The 19,658-nt window shown below is 40.0% G+C and overlaps 1 protein-coding gene across 1 annotated transcript in view; it reads right to left on the reverse strand.

Annotated features, from left to right (window-relative positions):
* TIAM1 (T-cell lymphoma invasion and metastasis 1) overlaps window positions 1–19,658 on the reverse strand; it is a 127,706-nt gene that overhangs the window by 90,441 nt on the left and 17,607 nt on the right. Inside the window, exons 3-4 of the mRNA XM_008566503.1 lie at window positions 17,421–17,593; window positions 1,368–1,592 (exon numbers count right to left, since the gene is read on the reverse strand). Of these exons, the coding sequence (XP_008564725.1) occupies window positions 1,368–1,592; window positions 17,421–17,593 (398 nt within the window). The remainder of the gene's footprint in view (window positions 1–1,367; window positions 1,593–17,420; window positions 17,594–19,658) is intronic.

Consider the following 19,658-nt stretch of genomic DNA (forward strand, 5'->3'; position numbering starts at 1 on the left):
AACATTTAAAATAGGCAAATCCACAAAGACAGAATGCCAGCACAGAGGGGAGCAAATACTAATGGGTAACGGGTTTCTGGCTGGGATGGATGAAAATGATTTGAAACTAGAAAAAGGTTGCACAGCATTATGCATGTACTAAATGCCACTGATTTGTTTACTTTAAAATGCTTAATCTTATGATATGTGAATTTTGCCTTAATTTTAAAAAATACATTGTCAGGTAAGAGATAGAGAAAACAGACAGAAATGTGGAAGACCAGAGGCTGGCCTGTTTCATCAACTGTTCTCTTATTTAAACATCATTTGTTCAATGGAATGCTGCTCTGCTATAAAAAAGAATGACATACTACTATTCACAACAACATGGATGGACTTAGAGAAAATTATATTAGGTGAAATAAGTCAGGCACAGAAAGAAATACCACATGTTCTCACTGATTTGTGGGAGCTATAAATAAATAAACAAACAAACAAAGGGTTGGGGAGGAAGAAGACACAACAATCACAACAATTCCTTAAACTTGTTAAGACAAGCGAACAGATATGATGTTGATGAGGGGAGAGGAGAGAGGGAGGGGGCAAGAGGAACAGGTAAAGGGACACAAAAATCAACTACAATGTATATTGAGAAGTTAAAATAAAAAAATAAAAAACAATAAATAAATAAATATCATTCGTTCATATAATTATTTCCTAAGCATTCGGACAAAGTCCCAAAGCATCACCAGGTGGCCATCATTGACTTTAAAGCAAATGAATCATAGGCAAAAATCTCCTCTGTTCATTTCATCAGATCTTCCTTTTAGCATGAAATATACTTATGCTCATATACAGCAAATATATATGCATTTTTTAAAAAGCACTTTGTCTTTTCTAAATTTAGAATTCTAAATCTAAGGCTGGTGGTTAGCTGAGCTAGTTAAGAGTGTGCTGCTGTTGCAACACCAAGGTCAAGGGTTCAGTCCCCATACCAGCCAGCAGCTAAATAAATAAACAAATGTATTGAGGAGTTGGAAATGAATCCCCACCACAGCTGAGCTCCAAGCCAACCTGCTAATGTGGAAATGAAATCGCAGACTTTCTAATTACATAGATGCCCAAGAATAGCACGCCATTGGTGGCAGCGGGAGGGCTCTTCTATTAGATTGCTGTCTTTCATTCAATAGAATATTGTTCCCTTTAGCTCATAACAATCAACTGTGAACAAAGGGTGAAGAAAACTGACAGTCACAATAAAGAAGTTAGCAGCCTGGGTGACAGGCTGACAAGGAGGCAACCATCGATGTTTCACGATTCCCAGGCAGCAAAAAAACTTCTAAAGACCTAATGGTGTCACCTGGGTCTGAAGACAGAAGAACGATTACCTGATCTAATATTGTTTTCTTCTTCTTTGAGTCAGTGACTGAAGACAGCTGCATTTCACCCATTTTCTTCATCTTTTCATCCATGTCAATCTTCTGTTCCAGTTTTTTGATTTCTGACTTCAGGAGGCGGAGCGTGTCTTCCTTGTGGTGGTGTCTCGCGACCGCAGCAGCACAAGCAGAGTGGATGGCAGTGATCCAGTTTTCAAGCTCCGTCTGGCTGGTGGTCTGTATGCGGCAGGGTGTGGGGGGAGAAGAAAGAGCCACGTCTTGGAATGTGAACAGAAATGAGCCACTGCACCTCCACAGCAGCAATGCCTGGGAGTCAAGGGGACAGGTCTAGACACCCCATGAGTAAGACTAACCTCACCTCCTCCTTCAGGGAATCAATGAAAAAAGTGAGTCTCAGGTCAGACCCCTGACCTGCCCACCCCCATTCAGGGTTTCCCGAATGAAGCCACCATGTCTGCTCACCAGATTTATTTATTAAAGTCCCTTGTGTACATGACAGTCCTACACAGACAGCTTGGTTTCTAGTCAAGAGAACTGCTGTGAGACAAAGGTCGGTTTCCAGAGAGGACCAGTGAACTACAAGGCATGAGTGGGACCAAGGGACATTACTGGTCAAGGAAGACACAACATCCCTGCCCCCAGTTGACCTCTGCAATTCAAATCCAAACATCCTATCACAGTGTTAAGTAGCAATGACAAAACTAGGGCTGAGGAGATGGTTCAAGGCAGCCGGAAGCAATAGTGTCTCAAGAGACCACTTGGGAGCACCCCAGAATAGCAGCCACCCACCAGAGCTCCATGGGTTAAGAATGGCCTGATCAAGAAGGGCATTAAGACAATGGTGGGTAACATCTACCAATGGGCAGGTGACCTCAAAGAAGAACTGGTGCAACCCAAGGGTACTCTGAAAAATGAAAGTCAGAAGAGTTCCGGGGAGATAGCTCATGTGTAATAACTTGCTATTATGATTCTTGAGGAACTCAATCAATGAACATAAGTGAGGAGGTGCTGGACTTTTCCAAGTATTCCCTTAAGTTCAGAGAAGTTCAATAAATGTTCAGAAGTTAGCCCATCTAAAAAATGGTGTATTCAGCCACTACAATACCAAAGTAGCTACTAACATCATTTTTCATGCACAAAAGCACTGATTTTTTTTCTTTGATGCATCTTCACAGTTTTCTAACTCATCTAACCTTGCAAACAAAATTCCATTAAGAGGAACTCACCAGCACATTACTCTATGTCAGCTGGCAACTGAAATCTAAATCAAGGGAGCACTGTAGGTATCTGTATTATTTCTGAATATCATCAGTTTTGTATTTCACAAAAGAGACAGCATCATATACTAAAAATGGTGTCTGCCAACAAAGCCGACTCATGCTGGACAAACCTAAATGACTGGCAGTTGTTACGTTTACAAAAAAGAATTTGCTGGGCCGGCCCAGTGGCGCACTGCTACAGTGCGCCGCTTGAGAGCGTGGCGGCGCTCCTGCCGAGGGTTCAGATCCCACATACAGACCGGCCGCTCACTGGCTGAGCGAGGTGTGGGAGCAACACCGAGGGTTGCGATCCCGTTGCCGGTCCCGGTCAGGTACGGGCGCGACACTGAGGGTTGCGATCCATTGCTGGACACGAAAAAAGGAAAAAAAAAAAAAAAAAAAGAATTTGCCTGTGGATAAAGAACATTTCAATAAGCTAGACATTCTAAAAACGAAACAGCAGAAGTACCACCTGACAAAGCAAATGGAATCACTCTGAGGATCCAGTGGGAGGAGGTGGGAGGTAAAGACACTAGAAGCCACAGATAGAGACTTGTAGGTTGAGAAATTTAGGAAAAACAAACAAAAAAAATGTACTTCTATATGTGAGATTCCTCTATAACACTTAAATTTACTTCAAATTTTTAATATTTATCTCCTCTTCGAAGGTCATTATCTAACACCTTGTCCTTACATATCACTTTGAAGTTACACAAGAAAATCACAGAGTTCAAGGTTCTCCCTTAAATAATGACACCAGCAAGCTTGCTGCTGCTCAGCCCACTGTAAAACGTTGGATCTTTGGATCTCTTCGAGTTTCAACCTGAGTGTGTATTTTGTTAGGTGGGTTATTTCCCAACTCTCCTTTTAGGGAAGGAACCAGCTCGGATGGAAAAACAACCTAATAAAGATTATTTTCTAAGAAAGGAAAAGACAAAAACTGCCAAAATGAAAATATCCAGGGCTTTCAAAGATATGGAGCAAACAGAACTCTCTCGCATAGCTGGCTGCTTGCTGGAGTGTAAACAGGTACAAATGCTTCAGAAAGCTTGTTTGAAACAACCTTCTAAAGCTGAATAAATGCACACCTCGTGACCCAGAAAATGCACGCCAGCTATACAAGAGTACTTCGAAAAGTTTGTGGAAAATAGAATAAAAAGATAACACAAATCTGGGCCGGCCCGTGGCTCACTCGGGAGAGTGCGGTGCTGATAACACCAAGGCCCCGGGTTCGGATCCCACATAGGGATGGCTGGTTCGCTCACTGGCTGAGCATGGTGTTGACAACACCAAGTCAAGGGTTAACATCCCCTTACCGGTCATCTTTTTTTTAAAAAAAAAGATAACACAAATCTTTCCATGAACTTTTTGAAGACCCCTCATATACTCAGCAGAAATGTTATCATATGCTCGCCAAAACATACATACCCGAACATGCACAGCAGCATAATTTGTAATGGGCAAAACTGGAATCCATCCAGATGCCCATTGTATTAGTCCATTTCTGTTGCTTATAACAAAATACTTGAAAGTAGGTGATTTATAAAGAAAACAAAATTTATTGCTTACAGTTTCTGAGGCTGAGAAGTCCAAAGTCCAAGGAATACATCTGGTGGTGGCAACAGTGACCCAAGTGTCTCACATTGCAAGATGATGGAAGCATAGAGAGAGAAACACAGACCCTTCTCTTCTTTTAAAGCCACACCCCTGGCCACCATTTTTAATCCATTCACTACTGCACAGTCCTACAATCCAATCACCTCTTCAAGGCTCCACCTTTCAATTACCATAATAGGATTTCCCACCCTCTTAACAATCACAGTGGGGGCTAAGTTTCTAATACATAACACTTGGGGGACACAATTCGAGCTTCAATGAGTTTTGGGGGGACATAATTCAATCCACTACACCCATCAACAGCAGAATGGATGAATAGGTGGTATAATAACACAACAAAATACTACACAGCAACAAGAATACAGGATCTACAACTACATACTACAATACGAATTAGCTTGCAAACATAACACTGAGGAAAGGAAGCCAGACATGAAAGAGTATGTACGGTAGGGTCCTTTTATATAAAGTACAAACACAAGCAAAACTAATATATAGCCATGCATCGCTTAACAATGGGGATACATTCTAAGAAATGCGTTGTTAGACGATTTTGTCATCATGCAAACCTCATAGAGTATACTTACACAAACCTAGCTGGTATAGCCTACTGGACACTTAGGCTACAGGGTGTAGCCATGATAATCTTACGGGACCACCATCATATATGGGGTCCACTGTTGACCAAAAACATCCTTACATGGTGCATCACTGTACACTGTTAGAAGTCGGAGAGCAGTTCTCTGGTGGGAAGGAGGGGGAGTGACAACTGGAAGGAAAGACAAGAGGGATGTCTCGGGTGTTGGCCACTTTCTGTTTCTTGATCTGGGTGCTGGTTATGTGGGTGTATGACATGGGTTCACTCAGTTTGTTAAATACCAACAAAATGTGCACCTTTCTGTGTATATGTCACACTTTAACAGGAAGTCTCAAAAAAAATCCTTCAAAGATACATTACTCTAGGGCCGGCCCGGTGGCGCACTGGATAAGTGCGCCGCTTGGGAAGCGCGGCGGCGCTCCCGCCCGAGGGTTCGGATCCCACATGCAGACCGGTTCCCGCTCACTGGCTGAGCGAGGCGCGGGAGCGACACGGAGGGTTACAATCCCGTTGCCGGTCCCCGGTCCGGTACGGGGGCAACACTGAGGGTTGCGATCCGTTGCCAGACACGGAAAAAGACAAAAAGACAAAAAAAAAAAAAAAAAAAAAAGATACATTACTCTAATATTTAAGTATAATTTTTCTGTAACTACCCTAAAAATAGTATACCTTCTTTTGTATTTCTTATTAAAAATTGTTCCTACAAGACTACAAAGGAAATTCCAAAAAGCACGACCCTTTCGGCATCACTTCCTGTCCTCCGAAGTGCCTGGCAGCACCTGATAAACAGCTGGTTCCCCGGCCCGAAACATGCTTTCCCTTTGTATGCACAGCTCAATGGAAATGAGGAGCTATTAGACTTTAGGGGAGCTGGTGTTTTCACCCATCATGAAAAGGCAATGTGGGGTCATCAGATGCTATCTTACAGAGGTGGCATGTGCCACTAAGGAGAAGCTATGGCCCTGCACAAACACCTGGAATGTCAACGCTCAGTGGGTGGTCCATACCCATTTCCCCAAGACAAACCTCTCTCGCCTCCACACCAGTGAGAACAGTTACAGAAGCATGTGTTAAGGTGCAGCATCTGTCTGCCTCAGTCCCTAAGTGTCCAGGATGACTATAGCTGCAGAGCCAACCTCCACCAGCCACAGCAGGAATTAGAAGGTGTGATAAGCCACTGAGATTTGAGGGCTGCTCCTTATTAGAACATAATCTAACCCATTCTGACTAAAAGACTAGGAAAGTTAGAAACCCATTTCAAACAGGTGCTGCTTTGAAAATAAAGAAGCCTATAGAATACACTTTTAACCCAAAGAAAGACCACAATCTGATATGCTCTGTAGAACAACAACCATTTGCTCTCTTTACTTAATGAAAAGGGAGGATCTCAGCCAAACTCAACCAAGACCAACACTGTCCATTCTGATGTCCCAGAGTTGGGTCTGCCTCCCATTTCAAGTGGAAATGAAGGAAGCTGATACCAGTTGAAGTTAAACATCCTTTGAAAGGTACATATTTAATTTTGGCAAAGCAGCTATCCTGGAACTAAATGTTTTTAAAAGAAAGGAAGATGGTAGTTGCCAAGGGCTGGGGGTAGGGGGAATGGACAGCTGTTGGGTAACAGGGACAGAGTTTCAGCTTTGCAAAATGAAAAAGAGTTCTGGAGATGGATGGTGGTGATGGTTGCACAAGAATGTGAATGTACTTAACGATGCTGAACTGTCTGCTTAAAAACAGTTAAGATGGTAACTTTTATGTTATGTGTATTGTACCACAATTAAAAAGAAAAAAGTTTAAAAATAAAAAGGAAAAGAAAACATACCAATACCCCAAATCTAGAGAAACATATATAGAAATGTGTGATGACAGCTTTATGAAAAATTTAGCCATCAGCCTTCTTAACCATTAAGTATGCCTCAGCCCTACCAACTCTTTTAAAATGTCAGTGGCTGCAGGCAGGTCCATCAGGGAGAATTTTTGCTCCTGCTGTTGTGTCTAAATAAAACAGCGGTCCCTGCCATTCTCTATCATTACCAAGTCAATTTCTAAGAAGAACAATTCACTAAATGAGCTTTGTGGTAAAGTGTGTCCTTTTGCACTGGCACACAGAGAGAGCTGTATGTTGGTGAGAGAAAGGGAAAACTGCATGGTGATTGTTTTCAACAGCTAGTTAAGTGGAGAAAAGGTCCTGAAACGTTTCCTGACAGTTCACAGGCTTAACAGTTCAGAGCTGATCACAGCTTGATACAACGTTTCCCAGCATGGCCTCTCCAGGATTTAAATTCTCACATGCTAGTGTTCAAAGCCACTAGCTTTGCATCACCTTCTTAAACCAAACAAGTTTAGTTCAAGATATCCGGTCTACAAAAGGTCCCTTCACCAAAATCCAGTGGTCAAAAAGGCAAGAGGGAGAGACCACCCAATGGCGCGGTCTCAACGTTACTGTTCATTACCTGCCATGAGACAAACAGCAGCAGACAGGTAGAGAGAGTGAATTTTGTGTTTTCTCCTTTGCCCTCTGGGGATGCTATAAATACTGTATAAAGTTCAGTGAGGGGAATAAGCAAAGTTCTTGCCAACAGAGAAATATAATCAGCAAAAAATGCACTTTGCACAAGAGCCCCTTTGAGGGAACAGTTAAGATGAAACTTGGGGCTTCATTATGTATTTAAATAGATCTAGCTTCAATTATCCAACTGCATGGAGGACACTCAGTGATTTCAGATAATCAATGGTTCACATGAGTGGCAGGAAAAGGGAAATTCATTTCAGACAAGAGAAATACTAGAGAATATATGCCAAATCTACGAAACTGAAATTTCAGATAATTTGAGTCTACAGAAGCACAAGAATAATTGTAACGTAGGTCAAACTTCTTTTTTTTTTTTTCATTTCAAAAGAAAAAAAATGAAGAAAGTTATCATTTTCAAAGGCTATACAGGAATGAAGGTCCTGTGTAAATTATTCAAAGACCTTTTTCTTGTTAGTTCTCCATTTATCATATTTAAGAGTTTTATTTATACAAGGCTTAAACTATCATCTTTAATGTCTGTCAAGAGAACTTAATGAGGATCCCCTCCCCCACTGGAGAAAGTAACGCATCTCTGCACCCCTCCCACCCCCACCTCATCACCCTCTCACCCACTTTGGAGAAGACCCCAGGAAGCCAGATACAACAGAGGCAGGAACTGTCTGCTGCAAACGAGGTAATAAATCCAAGCCACCTAAATGAATCGGCAAAGGCAGGACTCACCTCTGGCAAAACTAAGCAGCCCCCAAGGAAAGCCCAACAAATATTGTCAACTGGAGTCCCTCCACAAAAAGGCTGCTTATTATTTGTTCATGCTATAAAAGCCCCCAGTAGCTGACAATGTGCACAGGTGATATCCAAGCAGCTTTTTGGTATCTCACACTTAAATATAATCAGACAGTCAAGGATCATCAGATATTTGATGAAAGCTTCCAGCATAAAAGGCAGAGCCCAAAGCACACAGGAGAAAATATATCTGGAGAAAAAGAAGTGATGCCGGAAGCAGAGAAAGCTTCCCTGAAATCTGTAGTATCCTCAGAGACACAAGAGAATCTGAAGCTATAAAGAAACAAACAAAAGAACAGGTTACAATAAAAAAGGAACAATGAAATTGAAAGGGGGAGGGTAGAGGAAGGGGAAAAAAGAAGGAAGGAAGAGAAGGAAAGAAGGAAGGAAGGAAGGAAGGAAAGGGAGGGAGAGTTTGGGGGAACAAAAAAATAGCCAAATTTAAAATTTCAATGGAAGGGAAATCACTATGAAAGATCAGAACACCAGTGATAAGGAAATAATTCTAAATGCTTCAAAGAGAATAAAGAAAAGAAAGCACACACAAGATAAGCAGAAATGAGAACGTTATCAGAAAATAACTGAACAGAGGGGAAATGATTTCCAATCCAAAATTCCAAATTACTCAAATATTATTCAAGGAAAACATAGAATGAAGACATTTTCAAATATGCACCATTTTCTAAGAAATGACTTCAAGTTATTTTTATGAAAAAGAATGAATTTATTAAGAAAAAAGGAAGATGAGATACAGGAATCTAAGTAGGGTGGTAAAGGGAAATTCCAGATTGACTGATATGCATGAGACCTAGAGAGCAACCACACAGGGGCAGAAGGGCAGAGGGCCCCGGAGGGCAGGCTTCAAGGGAAAAACAGTACTGATCATCTACCTAACACGTTGGAAATTTAGAGTATATCACTGCTACATAAACAGAAAACAACCAAATTGAACCAAAACAAACTAAAAAAGGCAGTCATTAACTACAGAAAACAACAACAACCAGAAGTTGTTCGAGAAAAGAAATAAAATCATAGTATAGAACTTGGCTCAGCAGCTAATACCATTTACATGGTCATAACAACGTAATAACATTGACTATTGATCTTTTAATCCTAAATTTTTATAGAAGTATATAGGAGGATAAGGAAAGGGGAATCTGTATATAACACAGCTAAATATCTATAATTACAAAAAGTAAATAGTGAATATCTAAAATCAATTAAGAAATAGTAGTATAAGCGTAATAATGAGAACGGAAGGCAAATGCAAGAATAAACAAACAAACACAAAACACCAGCTAAAAGAGCTGAGTATAGTTGCTTTGGGGAGGGCTAGTCGGTTACCTCAGTTGGTTAGAGAGCAGTGTTATAACACTTAAGGTCAAGAGTTTGGATCCCCATGCCAGCTAGCAGTCAAAAAAAAAAAAACAGGTGTATGTGGGGAATTGAATTATTTTAAACTGTGCTCATATTGATTTAAAACAAATTTAAAATAACATATATTTTTAAAAGGGAAGGCAAATACTGTTAGTAACATATTATTTTCAAGATACATAAGAATATACAAAATGAGGTCTAGCTCAGCCACAATGATACATACCTCTGCATGCACTTTCAACATGTATGGAAAAACCTCTGACACGCTGCTGATAGGGCATGTGATGCAATTGATTTCCAGCCCTGTGTATTCATTTGATATTTCGACATCCATATTCTCTATCAATTCTCTCCTAATAGGTAGGGAAGTGGGGACCCTCCCTGGGTCCTGCACCTCTGGAGGCCCCACAGTTTGGAGTGCTTTCCTTGAATTTTCAAAGTCGCCACCTGGCACTTGGAAACACTTGGAAAGGGAAAGGTCCAGGAGGGGGCTCCCATATTGTTCCTCTCTTTCAGGGAGCTCTCTAACCCTGCATCCCATACATGATGCCAGTAAGATGCTGTAATCTCTTGGACATGAGTCTGTGGCTGGTGGGTCACTCGCACCAGCCTGTGTGGTATTTCTTTCACTAGATTGTGTGAGATTGGGTCACCAGAATGGTGCAGACAAGCTTATCGGAGGTGAGTTAAATTCTTTATATATGTAGATAAGGGCCCCATAAAAAAACATTTGCCAAGGGCTCCACACATCCTAGAGTTGACCCTTCTCCACAACTAACCCATGCCAAAATCAAAGGTAAATATTTCTAAAGTGGCTGGCGAGGGGCAGGGATATAATCTACAGTGCTGGGAAAACAGGACTTAGCTACAGACTAAGTCAACAAGTAAACCTACAAGAAAAGACCTCGCATCCAGCTTCTCATATCTGAGGATAACATGAATTTAAGAGGGATATAAACACCAAGGAAGATCAAATAAAAATCCAAGATGATTTCAACAGGTTCATCTGAAGGATAAAAACCACAAGGATAAAATTTCAAAGAGGTAAATTAAAGTTTGCATTCAGGGTTTTGGAGAAAATCTACTAAAATAAGATGGGGAAGACCTTGTTGGGTAAGACTTGATGCTGAGGGTTTAAGATATCACAGACCCAGTATGAGTCAACAGTTTGATGTGGTTTCTAATAAATTAAAGTAAGTAACACTAGTGTGTGAAGGAAACAAGAGCAGCAGGAACCCCACCCGCAGGCTGCACACACGGGGAGGACTACGTGGGGGACAGGACTCCGAGATCCAGAGCACACTTAAGAAAAGAACAGGGAGAATGGCTTAGGCAGGGTAGCCCAAAGAGCAGACGAGGCAAGGGGTGAAAGACAGCTGTTTTCAAGTATTTAAAAGGAAGGATAAGCAAGTCTTTTGGGGGTGAACATGGAAACAAAGGGAATTGGTAAGAGTCCCCCAAAATAGCGTATTATCTTAACATGATGGAGAACTTTCTAGGACTTCTGGCTGACTAACAGAATGGACAGTTGCAAAGCTCAGAGGTCCCAAGGAATGGGAGTGGTCGCCCAGTGAGCGGGCTGACCTACTGGCAGGGGCCTTGCAGAGATGGTGCCCAGCTAGAGAGGGAGGATGGACTTTAGTCCACTCAAATCCAAGGTGCTAAATCCTCTCTAAAGTATTTTCTACCAAGTCCACTTGATGTCTCTTTGTGGAAGATGATTTCCAGATTTTTCCCTAACCTGGCTGCCCTTCTACAGGCTATGAACCAATGACCTTCCTCAAGTTTGATACACAGAACCAGATGTGGCACTCCAAGACAGATCTCCAGAGCCTGATGAAACCAAAACCTTAGGCTTTTCACAGCGAAGCCACACTCAATTTTTATAAAGATACTTATTTAAGAGGAACTAGTCTCTTTTTCTGTATTACTAAAATGGTAACTGTACCTAACATTTATTGAGTATTTACTATCTATCAGATACTTAATTGCAATATCACATTCAATCTTCAACTCAACATAATGGTATGACACTATTTTTTTTGTTTACCTGTCTCTTTTTAATATGCACATGATACCTTCACACAAGTAACTTTCTAAATGATAAGAAAACTTTCTATGGAAGAAAAGGCAATCACCTCCTAGAGATAATATTTTCTACCCTTCTTTAGACAGGTAATTGCATATGATTTTCTGCCTAATCAGGAATCTTTCTTACCCTACCCAGTAGCTATGTTCTCAAGGCATTTAATATAGGAATTAAAAACTAATATTAGAATATGTTACCATCAAAGTGGATGAGCTTTTTGGAACTGTATGTGACCTCCTCAAGTAATGGACGAATAAGGCCCAACAGGATACTGTATCTTGTGAGTGGTAGGTGTTGTCTCTGGCTTCAAGATGGAGGAAAGAACTCTAATTAAAATAGTTTAAATGCAGGAGCTATAGCCTCATTTTGCAGACAGCAAAGCACTTCTTCTGTATAACTGCTCCAATATTCATACATATTGCAACCCCCAACCTGCACACAAAACCCCTTTTTTACTTTTGCTGGTAACACAAACCTCCTTTCCATGGGCGAATCTGTGGGTATCTGAGTAACAGCATCAAATCAGCAGCATTCAGGCTATGGGAACTGTGTGCACTGAATTGAGCCCTGGGGCTGGAATAACCTACAAATTATTTCCATAATCATGCTTGATCTCCCTTGCTTTAACCTCACCCCTTACATACACAGGTTTCTTTCAAATTTGGCCCCTCTAGAGTTATGTGGATTACAATAAGAAGGCAGAAAATGCCTCCATGGATCCCAAACAGCAGTAATTTCCTCTGAAAAGGTTCATTTTGTGCTCTATCCCACATAAGTAGCATAAAATTTTTACCATAAAAAGAAGACAGAGGTTTTCAAGAATAAAACCTATGTTGTCACAAAAAAGTTTATTCCACGTGACCTATTGGGTAGTTAGATTCTACTAGCAATTTTATGACCATGGAAGTCCTTTCAAAAGGAATTCACACCAGAGATAAGTAAAAAGGGAACCTTCCTGAAATCAATCAGATAATAATCTAACCTGTGATGGGAGGTAAGACTAGCCAAAATTGGGTTGTGATTTAGAGATATTCCCAATGACTGGCTTAATTCTAAAGATAGGAGAAAGTTACTTTTTACTGTAGCTGTTACTTTTTACTGATTCTTGTCTATGTTCTTCTTACGGCCAATAGTAATAGTAATAGGATAAATAATATATGCAAGCAATAAGAGAGAGGCTTGGTTTGAATCCAGCCCTGATACTCAGTAATAATAAATGTGACTTATTATTAGCCTTATTATAGAAGCCTCAGCTTCACCAAATAGGATATTCAATCCACATCAATTCATTAAAACACAGATACACAATCCAGCTCACCACTGGTCTAAGAATTTTGTGGCTCATGTTGTTTTGTTGTTTTGTTTGTTTGTTTGTTTGTTTGCTTGTTTGTTTTAAAAGATGACCAGTAAGGGGATCTTAACCCTTGACTTGGTGTTATCAGCACCACGCTATCCCAATGAGCCACGAGCCAGCCCTAAATGTGGCTCATGTTGTAAGATACTTTGAAAATGGTGGTATACAGTATGGGATCAGTAAAAGATAACCACTGATATCACAAGAATGTTACTATTATTGTTGTTGTCAGAGTAGTTAGGCATTGGTTCCTTTGCAAGATTTCCGGATAATAAAAAGCTACACCAGATGGAGAAAAACAACAATTTATAAGACATACAGGAGAATATTTTCATAACCTTGGAGCACGTAGACTTTTAAATAGGATATACAAAGCACTACCCAACAAAGAAAGCTTTGAGAAATGAGAATACGTTAAAATTAAAAGTTCCACTAGAACAATGATACTGTTAAGAGAGTAAAAAGCAAGCCACAGAGTGGAAGAAGATATTTGAAATAAATATAATCAGCAAAGAAACGATATACAAAATACATAAAGAACTGCCATAAATTAAGAAAGAAAACCCAATGGGAAAATGGACAAGAGATTGAAATAAGCACTTCACAAAAGATGATATTGAAACAGTCATTAAACACATAAAATTGTGCTCAACTTTACACTAATAGCTTAAAAAAAGAAAAAGGAAAAGAAAAAAGATCTGATAATATCGAGTGTTGACAAGGATGAGGAACAACTGGAATTCTCCTGGGCTGCTGATGGGAGCATAAATTATTTTAATCATTTTGGAAACTGTTTGGCAGTATCTAGTAAACTTGAACATATGCCTATTCTGTGACCCAGCAATGCCACTCCTAGGTATATACACAACAGAAATGTGGACAAGTATATCCTGACAACAGGGACAGGAGAGCTCACAGCAACATTGCTCATGATCCCCCAAACCTGGGAACAACCCAAATGCACCTATTAAAAGTTTTCCATATGTTCCAGTTCACTTGGAACTGTCACCGGTTATACCTGTTATCCTGGCATAACTGTTTTGATAATGGCCATTCTAAGTGGGGTGAGATTATATCTCACTGCAGTTTTGATTTGCATTTCCCTGACTGGTATAACTGTGAATAGTGTCTAGTTTCTAAAGTGCCCTGGTGAATGCCACCAGCATCGATGTGGGACTGAGGACCTCCAAAATGCTGTTCTCCCATAAAAGCAACAAGAGCACTGGCAAAATCTGTCAAAATAAACTTTTTCAAAATTGTGGAGATTAATATAAGTCCTGGAACAATTTGAAATGTGTTTATTAAAGACAAACGGCTGAATCTCCGTAAGAACTGCAAGTTTTGTGGCATTTTAACTTCCCTATTCCCATTTTTGTCTCATCTCCATAATCACATGAAAACCAGCAGCTTAGCAACCACTGGAGAGGGCAGAATGGGTCTGGAGTGCTCCCAAAACACCATTCTTAGAAAATAGTCATTATCTGACTTGTCTAGCAGGTCCCAGGAAACCCCATTCACAGGGCTATGGCTATTTGACCTCACTCCTGTAAGCGTCTTCACTCCAGGGGCATTTGTGAAAAACAATCAGTGACAATTGTTTAACATCATAGCTACCTGAGGCAGTGATAGTTGGGGCAAATAAGAAATTGACCAAGAAACTTAAAGAAAGGCTGGGGAATAAGATTTCCATAGAGGGCTTTGAAAAGCTTTGACATAGTCCTGGGAATCTAGATGGTCATACAGATACATAGAGCTCTGCACATACCCAGGAAGCCCTGAGAAGGTCCTAAGCTCACCCTCTGGCTGACTGTAATGCTCTGTAAAAGCAGAGGTAAAGGACAAGTAAGGCAGAGTTGAAAGCGAGCTGCCTAAGCATTGAAGATGTACTTCAACATGCACGCAGAAGTCCTCAGGAAAGACTGGGTGACTTATTTCCTCTAGGCATTTAAGAAAAATCTTTGTCCAATCATTAGCTGACCACTAAACTAGTTAACCAGAGACTTTAGTGGACACATAGAACAAAGTATAAAGATTTTACAGATTTCAGGAAACTCAATAAACAAGGAAGCACCACTAACAACAACAACAACCCTGGAGGATGGGGGTGGATCTGCTTTCAAGAGTTACCACATCATATTACTTAAAATGTACAGTTTCAACCAGAAAGTGTGAGACATGCAGAGAAAAAATAAAGTATGGTTCATACACAAGAAAAGAAGCAGTCAATAGAAATTGTCTCTGAGGAAATCTAGATGTTGAGAGTGTGCTCAGCAAAGACTTTAAATCAACTATTTTGAATATATTCAAAGAACTAAAGGAAACCATGTCTAAAGAAATAAAGTATGAGAATGATATCTCACCAATAGAAGACATCAATAGAGAAATAAATTTTTTTAAAAAGAGAACAAAATATAAATTCTGGAGTTGAAATGTAAAATAGTCAGAAGCACTCAATAACAGATTCGAGTTGTTAGAAAAAAGAAACAGTGAATGTGAAGTAGATCAGTTGAGATTATCCAGTCCAAGGAACAGAACAAAAAAAAAAGAATAAAGAAAAATGAAGAGAGTCTCAGAGACCTGTGGGACACAATCAATCATACTAATATAAACATAATAGAAATTACAGAAAAAGAGGAGAGAGATAAATAGGCAGAAAGACTATCTAAAGAAATAATAGCTGGAAATTGTCCAAATGTGATTTAAACACACACACACACACACACACACACACACACACACAAATCTACACATCCAAGAAGCACAATTAATTCCAAGTAGAGTAAGCACAAAGAAATTGATACCAACACACATCATAATCCAAGTTTAAAGAAAAAGACAAAATATTCAAAGCAGGAAGGGAGAAACAACTTATCATGTACAAGGAATCTTCATAAAATTAACAGCTGATTTTACATCAGAAATTATGGAGGTCAAAGGCAGTGGGATGACATTTTCAAAGCACTGAAATAAGACAGTCTATTAAGAATTCTATATACAGCAAAACTATCCTTCACACATGAAGGAGAAATTAAGTTACTCCCAGATAAACAAAAGTATCCTGGTTTGGATGATAAAAGACATGTTCACTCTATTCAACTAGTACGCAGGGGCAGGGGGAGGTGTGCTGATAGGGTGCCTGAACCTTCTATTTCTTGACCTGGGTGGTGGTTACATATTTATTCTGTGATAGTTCATTGAGCGGTACATTTATATTCAGTGTACTCTTCTTTCTGTGTTTTACATCACAGATTTTAAAAAAGAAAGCACAGATGCTGTGTCTTTACACAAACAAAATTTCCACTTTACATTTCTTACTTAATTGCCTAAAGAGCAATAACTTTAGAGGACAAAGTCAGAAACTCGGAGAAATAAACTATTCCTCCAAACCTTTGTTCCAGCTGTCTCCATGCATGACATATTCTCACTGTCCATTTCACCTGATTAATCCCTGCTCTTTTTAAAATATTCAATGCTGGGCCTTATGACATTATAAAGATTGGTTCCTGTGTCTGTTGCTCCTATCATACGTGAACATTCTAAGACATATTCTCACTGTCCATTTCACCTGATTAATCCCTGCTCTTTTTAAAATATTCAATGCTGGGCCCTATGACATTATAAAGATTGGTTCCTGTGTCTGTTGCTCCTATCATACGTGAACATTCTAAGAGTAGAAAGTGTGTCAAAATCTTCTTGGTATTCTCGATAGGACTGGGCATAGCACACAGGAAGCACAAAATAAAGGTGTGAGAAATTAATTAATTAATGGAATAAATGAAGGAAGCCTTCTTAACACAAGAAAAGTTCTTGCAGGGCTTTGGTGGTCACTACAACAAAGCGTATTTACGGATTTCAGGAAACTAACCAAACTCAAAGGTTCCTCTAAAAAAGAAAAAAAGTAACCCTGAAGCAATTAGTAGGGAAGTTTTTTTTAAAATAATTAACACTCCAACTTCAAACAGTGGGTAGAAAGTTCTGATAAGATAAGGAAGAAAAACTGGGTATAGCCAGTCATTCCTGAGATGTCATTATTTTACTTTATGATTAATATTAGAAGAGAACATATTACGATAAAAATTTTTGACAGCTCAAATCATGTCTAAATTAAGGAACGTATGATCCCTTTCTAAAGTGCTACACAAATGGTACTGAGACTACACTGAGAAATCCTCCAGCTGATGGCAAACAAATCAAGCTTCTCAAATCTAACTCATAACCCTCCTCAGACTTCACTTTGAAACCTTCTCAGTGAGGTCTCTCATTTCTAGAATTCAGTACAGATGTTTATTTTGTCATTCACCATTTTTGTTTCCATAATAAGCAACAAATAAATCCCACTGCTAAAAGGAAAAAAAGGATGGGGTACTTAGGCAAGAGAGGAAGGTATCAAATTCAGAGGTTTAAAATGCCCTGCAACCGAAGTGCCCAACAAACCTGAAAGAGGAAGGCATCGCCCAGGGAATTGCTGAGACAGAAGACAAAGTCCTTCTTGGGGTGCTCGGGCACGGCCTGCACAATGCTGTTCTCCACCCAGACGGCGTGCTTGGGGATGCTGTTGTGGTCTATTCCAGACCTGCCATCACTCTCGTAGAAAAAGAGTGTGCATCCTGAGAAAACAGAACAGGGGTCTGTGTGAGTATTTGGTGCTTGGGCAACAGAAACTGACACTTGTGCTGCATCACCAGGAAAGGGCTGGAAATTAAAGTGAGTGGAACCCAGGAAGCAAAGAGAATGGGGCCGTGCTTGTACTCAAGTTTTGGATGGGCCTAGAGAAGAGCACAGATCTTAAATCACAGCTCCTCAACCTGCATGAGATCCCTTCACACATGCTCTCAAGTTAAGATCCTTACTTTCTGTTTTAGAATGTCTGGTTACAGTTACCCTCACAGTCATGTGGGGGCTTTGTGGCTCCTTAGCCCAAAGGCAACTGGTAAACACTGTTCTTCTGGCCAAAACTGTACCTAGCAGTGTGTGGCAGTCACTACCATCCCACTGGAGCCCGTTCCAATACGCCTTACGTGATATGCAACCGGGAAACTCTAGAGAATGTATTGGGTTTCTGGACTAGCCCTTGGAAAAAACAATACATAATACTGACCTTAGGTGCTTTAAGGATAAGGAAAGAAATGATACATTTTTGGTCTCAGATTTTATCTAGAAATTTTTTTCTAGAAATAAACCTTGTCCTTGTTCCTACTGAAAGAGGAAATACACGGCACACATATGAAGGCCTGGGGGAAGCCGGAGTCCAGGTCCATACTTAATTACACTGTGAAACTAATGAGACAGTAGCAACAGAAATATTTCATAGGCTGTGGCAACATGGCTTCAATAGATTCCCTCCATCACTGACTAGACTTAAGTCTCACTTAAACAGCAATTACTGGCTGAACACTTATTCTCAACTAATCGAAACCAATTTCAGGAGAAACCCGGGCAAAACTTAGGACTCTTCCTCAACTTCAGCATATGCTACTCAGTCCATTTTCACCATCTTTCTCACCACCAGCAAGTGCCACACTTTATGTGAGTTGCAAAGCCCCTGAAAGTACAATCTATTCAGCTACAAAATGAGTCTGTAAAGCAAATTTGCTCATAGGCGATTAGTAATACAGAATGATGTGGATCAATGAAAAAGTCACATTGGTTCAAAGGCAATGTTTCCTAGCCCATAATATTTCACATTGACATGTTAATAGCTGCTGAATGCCACACTCCCACATGCAGCTGAATGTAGCATGCTGGTATGCACTGGTACAAAATGAAAAAATTCATTTCAGCTTTTCCCTTGACACAGTGTGACTACAGGCTCTGTCTAAAAGTCCTGTTGCACAGTGCTCCTGAGCTTTCTGATTTCACCCATGTCGCCCTTGTCTCCATCATTCAGGAGTCTCGACTATTCCTTTTACCCATTCATGCTATATTTGCTTCCTTTTTTAAAGGTAAATTCCTGTGCTTTTTTTTTTTAAAGGTAAAGTCTTATAGTGTTTATTAGAAATTTTTAGTAGCATTTTAGTAGAGCTGTTTTTTCGTTTTATTTAGTTTGGGATTTAAAAGTTGCATTCACATAATTTAAATACACACCTGTTGAGTAGTATGCCCCAACTCTATTTTTCCCATAATCCCTATGATTTTGAAGATCGCAAGGTTTTTTTAGGAATACTAATATCAAATCACAGCATCATCTATACCTCCTATTTCCATGCCTTAAGATAGCACAGATCAGAGATAAAGAGAAACAAAAACTAGAATGAAAGGGGGAAGACTATTTTCCTTCAAATCGGAGGTTCTCAGGGTGGGGCAAATTTGGTGACGTCTATAGACATTTTTGGTTGTCACAACCTGAAGAAGGAGAACATGCTACTGGCATCTAGTGGGCAGAGGACAGGGAAGCTGCTAACCAACCTACAATTCCCAGGACAGCCCCCCACAACAAAGAAGTATCCAGAAAATGTCAAAATAGTGCCACAGTTGAGAAAACCTGCTCTAAATAATCTTTACAACTAATATATACTAATGATCAGTAAATTTTTAGCATAAAAGGAGTAACATACTTTATCACAGGTTGAGAACAGAGAAGGAAGTCTTCAGATAATGAATTAGGAAATACCCACAAATCCTGGCGTGTGCACACTTTGAACATTGTACGGTCTTCCCAAGTAGCTGTTTTCA

The sequence above is a fragment of the Galeopterus variegatus genome, unplaced genomic scaffold (assembly GCF_000696425.1).
Source record: "Galeopterus variegatus unplaced genomic scaffold, G_variegatus-3.0.2 Scaffold248, whole genome shotgun sequence".
Classification (NCBI taxonomy): Eukaryota; Metazoa; Chordata; class Mammalia; order Dermoptera; family Cynocephalidae; genus Galeopterus; species Galeopterus variegatus.